The 13,672-nt window shown below is 40.4% G+C and overlaps 1 protein-coding gene across 1 annotated transcript in view; it reads right to left on the reverse strand.

Moving 5' to 3' along the window:
- CFAP54 (cilia and flagella associated protein 54) overlaps positions 1–13,672 on the reverse strand; it is a 177,571-nt gene that overhangs the window by 41,228 nt on the left and 122,671 nt on the right. Inside the window, exons 57-60 of the mRNA XM_048500704.1 lie at positions 13,152–13,334; positions 7,963–8,089; positions 1,364–1,516; positions 1,124–1,232 (exon numbers count right to left, since the gene is read on the reverse strand). Of these exons, the coding sequence (XP_048356661.1) occupies positions 1,124–1,232; positions 1,364–1,516; positions 7,963–8,089; positions 13,152–13,334 (572 nt within the window). The remainder of the gene's footprint in view (positions 1–1,123; positions 1,233–1,363; positions 1,517–7,962; positions 8,090–13,151; positions 13,335–13,672) is intronic.

The following is a 13,672-nucleotide window of genomic DNA, read 5'->3' on the forward strand; positions in this document are numbered from 1 at the left end:
CTTTAAGAGTAGGCGGACCACTGCACTCCTTCAACCCATCGAGGAAGACTCGCGCTTTGCTTTCGAGGGAGCCATTGATGATACCTCAAGCAGATGGGGAGTGCGTGGCTCCACCCTGCAGGTTTTACGAAGCCAGGATGAGACGCGGATCCAGGAAGGACAAATCAGTAGGTCTAACAGCGAGCTAAAGATCCCTGTCAACAGCGGCATTTTGGGAGAACAAAGGAAAACTGGGCCAAACAAAGGGACCTGAGAAGGCGGCAAAGGGAGCCTCCAGTTCACTAATTGTATCCAACGTGGGGGAATGGTAAGAGTCCGTCCCTTTTAGAGTGGGGGAATTAGTGAGAGCAGATTTGTGACTTTAGCAAAAGGTCAGGCAAGCTTGAGATCTTTATTGCCTATATATACCATTGAAAGCTTTTGTAAGAAATTCCTCAAGAGAGCAAACAAAATTTAACAAGTTGATTTAGGTATAATAGGGGTACACAAGCACACAATAATCAAAGCAGCAGAACACACACATATAAGCAGTGTTGAGAGACTAGGTTTGGAATAGATGAAGGGAATTTGGGGGGTAACAGTTATAGTCATCTGATCTTGGATTTTTTTTGTAAAACATTTATCTCTATCTGTGTCTTGTTTATGTCGTAAAATATTTAGGAAAAAGTGATTCTTACTTGTATGTGTTTGTATTTGTTAAGTACGGTCAGGTTGTAGCCAATTCATGGCAACCCTATGAATCAATGTGGCCCAAAATGGCCTGTTGTTAACAGCCTTGCTCAGGTTTTGCAAACTAAGTGCCTTGGCTTCCTTTTATAGTGAATCCAGTGGGCAGTTGCCTCAAAAGTCCATCCTTCTCCCTCCTTACATCCCCTTCTCCCTCTCCCCATACCATAGCTGCCACAGCACTCTATTTCAACCTTAAAATAATCTTTTAAAAACTAGAATAGCAATCCAAATCATCCTTTGAAGCAAGTCACATTAAAATCAGTCATACTTATTTTGGAATAAACATGGGTAGGGTTGTGCTAGCTAGACATATTGTGCATATTCCTGTAAGACTGTGCTTTATAAGTAAATAAATAACACAATCAAGTAGAAACAGAAGAACTGGAACAGTTACCCATAATTTTGGTAATTTCGCAGACTTAGCTTGATAGCTTCCAGCAAGGTCTTGACAGCTAATGTTGATCTATGGTTACTGATTACAGTGATCTGTCGCTCTAACTTCCCTAAAAAAGAAAGCCACATGAATTAAACTGACAAGACTTTTTTTTCCTGTCAGCAATAATGAAACAATTTATTATGAATTCAAGAATTATAGTTTCAGGAAAATGAAATGGGAAAATTAGATGCATATTACCTTTCCAAAAAAGAATCTCTGCTTCCAGGTCTAGTTCACGTTGTACTGATGTTCTACAAAGTTCCAGTGCTGTTTCTGTATGCCTGAGAGCTTTTTGCCACTGTGACTGATTTATTTTAGATGAACAAGATACTTCTAGAGCTAGTGAATGTCCTAGAAATTAATATGCGAGAAAATATTTCATTAATTATTAAATAATGTAAAATCCTGTAAAAATATAATGTTTTCTTACCTTAAAATTGATGTAGCATGTCTAACTATGTTATAGTCCGCCTTTCTTTTCAACACAAAATCCAAATGGAATTTATACATAAATAAATTCAGTTTAAAAAAACATCCACATCTTGTATCAGTTTTAATTGAACTGAAGTCTGACCAAACCACACTGACTACTTGAGAGTCTTTGTCCTAATACTATCATATTCAAACAAAACAAGGGTGTGGAGTGGACTGAGTATTTGTCAGTGGACTGAAAGCAACTTAATAGTCACTATCTTCACAATCTAGCATTGTAAATGGCACTGGATGAAATTTTTCCAGACAGGGTATATCTGTTGTCTTGAACATCTCTTGCCTTGAAAATCCCATGGGGTTGTAATAAGTTAACTGCAACTTGACAGCAAAAAAAAGTGTAGCATAGTTATTAAAGACTTATGCATGTGGAGCCTGCAGTTATGCTAATATAGTGAATTTACACCAGAGATTCATCACCACTGTATTAACATTAACACTGGCACTACTGGTGCAAGAGGCAAAAAAAGGGTGGGAAATGATTGTGGAGAAGCAAGATAGTCAGAATACAAACCACAAGCAAGGACTACAGCAAAGCCAAAAGCAGCAATAATCACACAGCACCCATTTTCCTTCCAGGGCTCTTGTTCTGTTCAAGAATGTAGGCACAGCAATTACCACCAATGATGCTGTTCAATAGAACAGCTCAGTAATTGTTCCACCTGTGTTTCTGTTCTAATCACAGTTAACAGGCTTCCTCCCTGCTGATGCTCAGCTAAGCAGTCTTCAGAATGAGCTATATACACTAAGGGAAAGGAAACAGGAGCCCTTCATTTTTCGCACAGGGCTGAGGATCTGCAACCATTTTGCTGAAGTAACAACTACTGACTGCCTTACCTTATGTATTAATAGTGTGCTAAGAAGGGTGAAAGTGTGAGATAAACTGAATGCTGGAACAGCAGGTAGGCATTGGCCATCAACCAAATGAAAAGAGGAAGGTATGGCAGGAAGGGATGAGAGAGTCTGGGCAATATTGCACACATCCCATTGTACATAGCAGTCAGGCAATAGTACCAAAACCACATAGCAGTCCTGCACCACTCTCTCCGCCTATGGGCCTGATCAGTCTATGTGTATTATCTATATATATAAAAATGTAACCGTGCGTTTGTAACGCCAAAACGGCTGGACTGATTGCTCCCAAATTTTGACACGACGTGGCTTCCCATTGTGGGCAGGTTTTGTAACCTTCACCGGGCTTGCAGGTCACACTGCAGCCTGGTAAAATGCGCATTTCCCCAAACCTGCGGCAGACCAATGAGTGGACCAATGCGCACTCACGCCACGCGAACCTCCCTGCTGCTGTAAGCGCCCGCAACACACAGGGACAGGAAGGAGGAGCATTCCAAGCCACGCTGTGGGAACAAGCCGGTATACCTCTCCCCTTCCTCCTCCCTTCCATGCGTGGCTCCACACAGTAAGCCACAGCAAAGCGTGGCCGGGTCCGCTAGTTAATCATAACAATGCATTTGTATTAGTCTATATGGTTAGATCTGCATAAAATGTTGAGGAGGGAGCACGCATATGAACTGGGCCTTCTTAGACCTCAGGAATATCACTGTGTTCTGCCCCTACAGTTATGTGATTAAGGAGTCCTTCTGGGGAATGTGAGGTTTTGGTTCTCATCTTGCAACAACTTCATTTCAATATTGCATCAACGTAGCTGCTGATAAAAGATCAAGTCAGTCAAAATGCACTCTTATGTCCTAGAAGAAGCAAGTGTAAGCTCAGCTCAGACTCCATATTATGAAGCCAACAGGATCTTAAGCTAAACTAAAAAATAACCCAACACTTAATCACTGTATGGAAACAAAGATACTGAGCCAGAAGGCCTTATGACTCATTGGGTAAGTAAAAGTACTGGTAGTCCCAATGCAAGCACCGGGTCATTACTGGCCCATGGGGTGACATCACATCACAATGTTTACTAGGCAGAATTTGTTTATGGGGTGGTTTGCCATTGCCTTCAAAATGACCAGTGCCTGTGAGCCACTGAAACCCATTTCTAAGTATTCAGAAAAATTTCACAGCCATCAGGTAAGGCATTTAAACTTATTTACTGGATTACTTAATGGAAGAACAACCATCTGATATAATCTCTAGAGAGAGAGGCAGGAGAATTTTGTTCCTCTGAAGGAAAATTTGGTCTGGTTTCAACCCATCTAAGCCAGTTCCTGCTAAGGCTTGCTCCTCATAGCATTCCTCTTCTTTCTTCCTTTCTCAAGGAAGGCTCTTAACTGTGGACACATCTTGTCTTTCTATCTTATTTTTCTCTCTCAAGCCCAGACCCTTTTCCATTCTAAAGTTAGCTTGGAAAAAAATTCCTTCCAGCATCTGTCCTATCTTCCCACCAATTCAATCCTCCACTGGGTTCTAAAATCTCACCAGTTCTAAGCACTGGCATGTTCTTTTTCAGCCAAGGTTTTACATTATCCCTCTTGCATGCCTAAGGGTGCAATCCTATGCATACTTAACTGGAATTAAGTACTCTTGAACACAGTGCGTCCTAATTCTGAATAGAGACATGCATACAATTGCACTGTAAATGTTTCCTATTAAGACACTCTTGTTTTAGCAACTTCCCCCCTTCCCTCCATTAAGCTGTCTGCCTCTCTATATTTGAGGTTCAGTTTACATACAGACACTCACAAGGAGGGCACTGTCAAATTATTTTCCATTCCAGCAACCATCTGTTGGGCTGTTTTCCTTGACAATCTTTGCTGCTTAAACAAAGCAGTTTTATTTCTTGCACTGCATTTAATATGATCTCTTTTCTGCCTTATCTAGTCAATGAAACTGAACTTAACAGAACTGTTTCCCCTTCTTTTCTATGATTTTGCTTCTATAATTCTTTTTATGTAACCTATGGTTGAGGGCAACAATGATTTCTAAGCTAGCCTCCCTCTCTCCCTCCCCGTTTTCTTTCTCTGCCTATTTTGGAATTCATCTATTCCTAATTCCCTCTTTTATTTAGTTTTTATTTGTTCCCTTTTCCCATATTTCCTCTCTGACTGGTTCCCATTATGGTATATGTTTTTGTGGCATCATTAGAGTATTAGTTAATGAGGGTTTGAAAATTGTGAATATGTAATTTTAATTTGAGATTCTGTTGTAAGCCACGTTGAGCGTGACTTGTTTGGAAAAGGGTGGGTTAAAATTGAAAAAACAGATAAATAAAAAGAACCCATACACTTATGAATACAAACACACATGTTTCATTATTCCACAGTAACAGCTGGTGGGCTGTTAGAATTTAAATTACAGTCACTTCACTGTCTGGTAATTTCTGTGTACCACAAGGTGACTATTAGCAAGCTGGAAAAGTTTGGACTGCCAGAGAATTCGATCTCCTTTCTGGGACAAAGGCTGGAGATCAGGCTGCATGTTTCTGTTGTCCTCCTCTCCACTGTGCCATAGATCTTTTGTAGATGGAAGAAATTTCATCTGCCTTGTGGTACACTGCTGTCTAGTCATGTGCTAGGTGCATGCACTGAACAGGGTGACATTATCGGAGCTGCTCCGCTACAACCATCCCTTGACTGGTCTCTTTTGTGTATATGTAATATGGAGGGTGTTGGTGGTGCACTACTCTATGATTGGTGGGAATCCTCAATATTACCATGGACACTGTGGAAATGTCTGTCAATGTTAATAAAATGCAGTGTTCCTATTCTGCTTTCTACTTTGATGCTTGCACTGCCACTCACACGGTCAGGAGTTTGAGCCCCCTGACAGCTGGCTCATGGTCAACTCAGTCATCCATCCATTCCTTGGTCAGTAAATGAGTACATAGCACATAGCTAGGGGGTAAAGAATAGCCGGGGAAATCAATGGCAAACTACCCCACAAAAACAGCTTGCCTATGAAATCACTGCTTGCAGTGGTACCCCAGGGTCAAACACGACTGAAGGGGAAACTTTATCTTTTTCATGGAATTACAGATACATTATACTAATGCTACTCTGGCATTAGTGGGAACAGTAGTATTCCAGGATTGCAAAAGCTGCAGAAAGGATCATTACAAAGTGAACTGTCTGATCCCTCTGACGAAGCTTTATATGCATAGGGGCTTTGTATAATAATAAAATTGTCAGCTAGCATCAATTTTCCTTTTTTGGTTTACTGGCAAGAATAAGGCTATTTTTTTTTCTAATTTCCCCCTTTCACTTTGTTACCTGTACTGTGAGGGATCCTGTGACCCACAGGGGCAGAATGTGGGGGGCAGGTGAGGATGGGCTGCTGTGGAACAGGGAAGTCAGAAAACTCCTATTCTGTGAGTTTTACTCTGCTTGTCATATAATTTTCATTAAATCCATAACTCAACTGCAGACTTTGATTGTAGGTGTCAATACATACCCTTTACCACTTAAACTGTTGCTCTGCTGTTGATAGTTTCAGGATGGTCCAGTTACAGTGGTGGTACTCATTCTATAGCTTGCAGAGAACCACTTTTGCAATTACTGTCAACCAAAACAGCTACAAGAATGCTGCATACCTTTTGCGTGCCACCCAACCAAATATACACATTCAATAAGATGTAACAATTTAATATTAAAGATTTTTATGGGTAGCCACGTTAGTTTATCTGCAGCAGTACAAAAGAGTAAGACTCACAAAAGCTTATATCCTGCTAAAAATTTTGTTACGTCTTCAAGGTGCTACTTGACTCTCCTTCTTTAAAAATTACTTTGCCTTCTTGCTCTCTTTCAAGCTTGAGGCACAGAAGTTCAGGTAAGAATGTGAGATTGTCAAAGCTCCTGGAAGAGAACAACCTGGTCACAGAAAAAGGGGACTAAACCAGCATTACCTAACAGAGGACAGCTTGCTCTTTTCCAGGGATTCTATCATGATGGTGGTAGTTTTACTTTCTTTTCTCTGGAGCCATCCTGACATAGCAGCCTGGGTGCTGGGATGAGAATGCAGAAGCTACAGAGAAGGGTGGGTGTTGTGAAGGAATGCATTTTTCTTGGGAGGTATGAACTGAGCAAAACTTTTCACTTTGAGTTTTAAAAAGTTTTCTCCCTCTTGCCAGAATACAGGCAGAAAGGGAGAAGTCAGATGCTCAGCAGTTTCACCCATGAAGTCTTTAGATATGCAGATGGTAGGCCTGGCAGAGACAATGGGATGGTCAAACTCCCCACCAATTAGAAAGATGACAATTGGCAGGGAATGGGGTTAGGAGGTTTAAAATGCTAGGTGCGTCTCTTCCTGGTAATTTTAGGAAGGGCTTCTTTGACACACACACCAAAGGGGTGGACAAATGGGATGATACAACTCCTTGCAGCAAGGAGGTTCTCTTTTTGTGCTGATTTCACTGCATTAGATAGAACTTGTGTCTGAGGTCAGGAGGAGGTCGCCATTGCCATGTGCTTGCCTGCACAACTAAGCAGTAGAATAACTGTAACCTTTTAAGGTAAGGAGATTGGTTTATACTAAGATCCACTAGGGTATGTGCAGAGAAAGGGACCAAGAAATTGTGTTTTACCCTTTTTCATTTGGATCCTGGCTCAGTCCAGTGCTGTGATGAGAGTATGCATGTGGATTGTTTCTGTTTAATTACTTCTTTACAGCTGCTGTGCCACCTCAGACCTCCATTGTTCCCAGCAAGCTATTTTTAAAAGAATGCCAGGAAGAGAGAGGGGGCAGTCAGTTGGTGAATGGCTACTCCTTCAATGGCGCACAAGGCAGTAAGCAGTCCCTGCTGTACCTGAATGCTAGCGACACAGAGGTCAGAACAGGGAGAGGAAGCTGGCAAACTATCCCTCTTAGTGGGAAATTCCTACAAAGACCAGGTGATGGAAGAAATTGAACAGAGAGGAAAAGAGCCCTTCCAGGTGTTGAGAAAACCAGGTAGGTGGCGTGCGTCAGGCAGAGACCTTGGACAGCCACTGGGGCCCAGATGCCTTAAGAGGCACAGTGAAATTGGGTTTGAAGGTCAGAAAAGGACTATTCTGGCATGGATTGTTAGAGAAGATGGGTCCTTTTACTTCCAACCGTGGATCAAATGTATCCATCCTCTGGTCCCTGTAGTGGCAGCTGTTTCAAGGTGAGAACCATGTGCCAACTTTCTTAGATCGTGGGGCAGGTCCCTCATAGGAAACAATGCTCAGAAGAGTCACAGGTGGAATATTCAAAGAGACCCTTATGCCTCCTGAGTTAATGAGTATCTCTCCGTGGTTACAGATTTAAATATAAGCATTTGTATACTTCATGATGAACCTGAAAAAAATCATATGTCTTGTAACAATTTAAAGCACAATGGATTCTTGTAATAGAAAAGCTATACAGAAAACTTAAAATGTTCTTACCAATTCTCATTTTGACTTTAGCCAGTAATCTGATATGTGGTAGATATATGTTTTTTAAAGGCAGCTTTGGAGCCGTAAATGTAGGGTCTTCTGCATGATGTTTAATTGATTCTCCCAAAATAAATAACTGTCAAAAGGTGAAATTTAGTAATAAAAATTTCACAACAATACTTATTAATCTGCTTTATCTTATCAAAACAAGTTCTAATCTTACACTTGTCTCTGTAATAAGACTTTACACACTGAAAATTCCAGTGATCTCAGAGGTATAGAAATAGATACTGATGACTAATACTGAATTACTGTAACTAGAAGATGAATAAGGATTTAGGCCAAGAGATGACAGCGTGCAGTCATAGTGAACTGCAATGTGCTGGAGCAAAGCATTCATCAGATATGACTGCGTACCAGAAAGCCCCGAGCAGAATTCCATAATATTGAAATGGATCCTTTGCAAAAATTATATGCACAATTAGCTTAATTATTCAAGGACTTCTGCATCTGCATTTAGAAGGGAATGCACAATGCGGCATGATTTTTGGTATATAAACTGAGTGCATGAAAAAATAAGCTACTTAGCAGATAGAAGCAGATCCTTGGATCTTAGCCTGCAAGTTTTGACACCACAGCATTTAATTGATAATTGCCTTTGTACAAAAAATATATGTGATAATAAAATAGTATATATGCCAAATGATCTCCTAGGCTGGGGAATACCGAAAACCCAGGAATATTATGAAGCATTCCAGATAAAAAGCTTATTAGATATTAATGAAGATAATACTTCAAAATGGCTGAAATTTGAAAATGAAGTAAATAAGGGAATAGGTAACCATGGTATTTATACAAATGATTATAAAAAGGTTACAAATAAAGTAATAGGTCCAAGAAAAGTGAATTTGGATATTTGGGAAAAATGGAGAGGTAAATGGATGCCTGGCATTCTGGATAGGGCCCCAGTGGGGAGCGTGACTGGAATAGAAGGCGAAAAACTTATAAGAAAATTGAAAGAAGAAGGGATACATAAAGTATCAGATTTAGTTCGTGAAGGAGAAATTATACCATTACAAAACTTAATAGAGTTGGGTGGGAGAGAGAATTGGCTGGCAATAAGAGGATTATGGGAAAAAATTAAGAAATATAGAATAAAAGGTGAATGTATAATGAATCAATGGTTAAGAAACCATGAAACAATGAAAGGGAAGATAATAGGAGCAGTGTACAAATATATAGTGGAGGATAAAGAATTTATGATAAGAATGTTGAAACAAAAATGGGAAAAAGATGATTTCTTAGAGGAAGAAAAAATAGAAAGAATAATGGATAGTATGAAGAAGATAAAGATTGAAAAATATGTGGAACTAGAAAGAAAGGTTATACTAAAATGGTACAGAACCCCAATACAGCTAGCCTATATGATTAAAGGCCTGAGCCCAAAGTGTTGGCATTGTGGAAAATGGAGCATACTATACACATATGTGGATAGGAATGCAAAATGGTGAAAAAAAGTTCTGGGAGAATATTTTAAAATATGTAGAACTACTGGTCAAAGTAAAGATTGAAGTAAACAAAGAATTATTAATTGTGGGGATAATAGATGACAGTAGAGTGAATAGAAGTCTAGAACCAATGTATAAAATAATGATCAGAGCAGCACACGCAGTGTTGGCGTTGGGCTGGAAAGATAATAAAAAATGGACAGTTTCAAGATGGTTGGAATATGTATGGGAACGAATACAGCTAGAGATATTCGAAAGACTGACAAAAAATATTTTATGGAAAGAAAAAATAGAAGATATTAAGAAGATATGGACAGTGTATAAAGAATGGATTGAAGATGCCGGATTTAACGAAAAGCCATGGAACAAGAGAATAAGAAGAATGAACCTCCTGCTGCTTGCATGAAAAAATCAACAAAGAGAAGGGGGGAGGGGGGTGAAAATGGAAAAAATGTATAGATGAAAGAAAAATATTAAATGTAACAAATGTATAAATACTCTATACAATAAAAAATCTATTAAAAAATATCTGTGAAATTAAACTATGAATACATAGTACAATTAGGAACGATCTCTTTATAAAAGGTGAAAGTTGTCATTAAGGCAAGAAATTTTTTTCTCCAAAGGGAATCTATGGGCGATTTCCCACTGGCGATTAATCCTCACTATTGAACCGTGGAACACAGATCAGTCCTGTTTCTGGCGCTCCCCCTCCCCTTATCACAGGATTTTCCTGGACCTGATTGTATATGAACCTTTTTGAAAAAACACTCCAATGGGAGCATATAGGGGGCTACACATTTGAGGGTCCATAACTTTGGCCCAGAGGCGTTCCTTCCATTGGGCAAAGTGGGCAGCTGGATAGGGTGGCACCTTGTGGTGGACAACAAAATTGAAGGTTCGTTTGTGGGGGATTTTGTATTTTCAGTGTTTTTTCCGTTTTTGGCCTGCAGGGGGCGCAGATTTTAGGCTAGCAGCACCAAAATTTCAGGGGAGACTCTTCTGATGATATGACCCGGGTTAGGTGAGGTTTGGTTTAGGGAGTCCAAAGTTATGAACTCCTAAAGGGAGTGCCCCATCCCCCATTGTTTCCAATGGGAGTTAATAGGAGATGGGGGCTACACCTTTGAGGGTCCATAACTTTGGACCCCCTGAACCAAACTTCACCAAACCTGGGTGGTACCATCAGTAGGGTCTCATGAAGATACTCTGAAATTTTGGTACTGCTATCTTAATAATTGCACCCCTGACAACAGGCACCCCCTAAATTTCCCCAGATTCTCTTTTTAAATCCTCTCCCTTCCTGCCAATGCTTGTTTTCTATCTTTCTTTTATTCTCTCCATGCCTAATAAAGGGTTGTTATTATTATTATTATTATTATTATTATTATTATTATTATTATTATTATTATTATTATTATTATTATTATTATTATTATTATTAAATCCACCCCCTTTGGCATGGATTTAAAGTGAGAATCTGAGGTCCCCAGTTTTAACATTGAAAGGGATGCTGTTTCAGGGTGGGGGAGAATCCACCCCAAAATAGCATCACTTTCAATGATTTTTAAACTGGGGACCCCAGATTCTCCCTTTAAGGTGGATTTAAAAGGAGAATCTGGGCTCCCTAGTTTAAACACCATTGAAAATGATGCTGTTTGGGGGTGGATTCCAGCATCACTTGTTTAAACTAGGGAGCCCAGATTCTCCTCTTAAATCCACCTTAAAGGGAGAATCTGGGGTCCCCAGTTTAGATAACATTGAAAGTGATGCTGTTTCCCCCAATTGCGGGGACTGGATACAACACCATAAAATGTTTTCATAGCAGTAATAAAACATTTTGAAAGCATTTTGAAATTATTTTTTTAAAAAATTCTGCTGTGTGGCATGGCCCATTGCTGTGTTCAGATTTGTGAATTGGGGCATGTTCTATAATGTGATGGTGACTTTGAAATGACCTGGTGGAAAAAATCATTGTTTGGTCATGGTGGGGGAGGGTGGCTGCCCATGGGGGGCATCAAACTCAGGTTTTGCCCGGAGCTCCAGTTTGCCTAAGTACACATCTGCTTTGGCCCCCATGAACCAAACTTCACCAAACCTGGGTGGTATCATCAGCAGAGTCTTCTACTGATATCATTCAGGTTTTGTGAAGTTTGGTCTATGGGGTCCAAAGCTATGGAATCCCAAAATGGGTGCCCCCATCCCCCACTGTTTCCAATGGGAGCTAATAGGAGATGAGGGCTACACATTTGAGAGTTCATAACTTTGGGCCCCATGAACCAAACTTCACCAAACCTAGGTGGTATCATCAGGAGGGTCTCCTAAAGATACTCTGAAATTTTGGTGCTGCTAGCTTAAGAATTGCATCCCTGACAGCAGGCACCCCCTCCCTCCAAGGGGCAGGCCTAGACGTCTTCACTAGAAACATGCTGCAGTGAGGATGTTGGAACCTGGATGAAAAGGGGCCGATTCTTTTGAAACTTGGTTGTATCTAGATTAAATTTTCAGTGGGAATTCGTCTTATAATTTGTTTACCAATCCACGAAGATTGTCCATTAGCTTTACTTCTGGGGCATTGTGTGGTTTCCAGGCAGTATGGCTGTAGTCTAGTAGCATTTTCTCCTGACATTTCACCTGCATCTGTGGCTGGCATCTTCAGAGGATCTTCTGAAGATACCAGCCACAGATGCAGGCAAAATGTCAGGAAAAAATACTACTAGAACTTGGTCATACAGCCCGGAAACCGCACAACACCCCTGTGATTCTGGATGTGAAAGCCTTTGACAATACAGATTTACTTCTATTTTATAAATCTATATTCCCAGCACATATTTACAGTCCTCACAACTGCTTCTCCTGTTTTGTCTTTCCATGTGATATTTGATTAGATGCTTGTTAACAATTGAAAGAAACCCTTTCTTTGAATCCTTAGAGGCACAAGCCATCACAATAGAGGAAGGCAGCTTCTCAACCCCACACCCTCACTGCAACTGCAGCCTTCTGTTCCCTCCCCACAAACTGTGATCCTCTGGGTCTGTGAACTTGAAGAAGCAGCATGGGAAACAACCTGCAAGTCTGTAGCAGGTGGAATCAGTGAACATCTCTCTTCCCTCCCCCACAGATAAGAAAGCCATTCCATTGGAGTTTCTGCTTTGCTGATGGAAAATCACCTCAGGATCCAAGCCCGTGATTTCTCAGCTCAGCCAGCAAACAAGCACTTCAATGAGGAGCAAATGCTGGAAAATACATTCACAAAGGCAGAAAAAGATGTATACTAGTTTTAGTTGCTCATGGGCAAAAATGGTAGCAGCTGTTAGAAAACAGAGTCCAAAGGAAGGATGAAAATGGTATATACAAGAAATCTGCTATGGTGTAAAAACCATGAGAATAAATCAGCAAGAAAAACAAAGGACCATCTTTGTCTTCTCTCAGTTGAGTCTTGCCCCTTGTGTTCAAATTTGTCCCTGTCCTGTACTGTCTGCCCTCGTGGCATTTGGCATCTTGCCAGGATTTGCTCTTGATCTCATTTTAAGGGAAAACCTCAAAAAGGAACACTTTCTGGGCCCTAGAACATTAGCATGGCTTATACACAAATGATTTTGAACCAACCTGGATGTCATAATCAGGTTGTGAACTCGGGGGAAGGGGGGGGGGAAGTGCAAGAACAACAAATCAATCACGTATGCTTACCTGATCAATGACAAGCCTATGTGCCAGAATTAATAAATTCAGTTGATCTGTTTTAGAAATGTGTTTCGACTCGTCTTCTGTTTGTGTCCTCATTATGTCAGCTAACAGAAGCATACTTTTCACTAATGTTAAACAAGCTGGAGGTGAAATGAGTGTCTTTTCATCAAGTAATTTGATTATATCCTGTACAAATGCAACAGAACACAATAAAATATTAGAGTTGAGTCCAGCAGCACCTTAAAGACCAACAAGATTTCCAGGGTATCAGTTTTCAAGAATCAGATACTTTGACTCTCGGAAAATCTTGTTGGTACTGGACTCAAACCTTGCTCTTCTATTGCACACTGTATTAGCTACCCACATAAAATTAAAATCTTAATGGCCAAAATGTAGATCAGAGGTTTTTAAACACTTTGGGTCTTTCTTCTAAATTTACTCTGTCTTTTGCCGGCCTCCCCCCTAGCTCATCTGTTTCACAACTGGGCATGCAAAAAATTGCATGAACTGCCGGTAGCCTCTGA

Source organism: Sphaerodactylus townsendi, linkage group LG06 (genome assembly GCF_021028975.2).
Source record: "Sphaerodactylus townsendi isolate TG3544 linkage group LG06, MPM_Stown_v2.3, whole genome shotgun sequence".
NCBI classification, from domain to species: domain Eukaryota; kingdom Metazoa; phylum Chordata; class Lepidosauria; order Squamata; family Sphaerodactylidae; genus Sphaerodactylus; species Sphaerodactylus townsendi.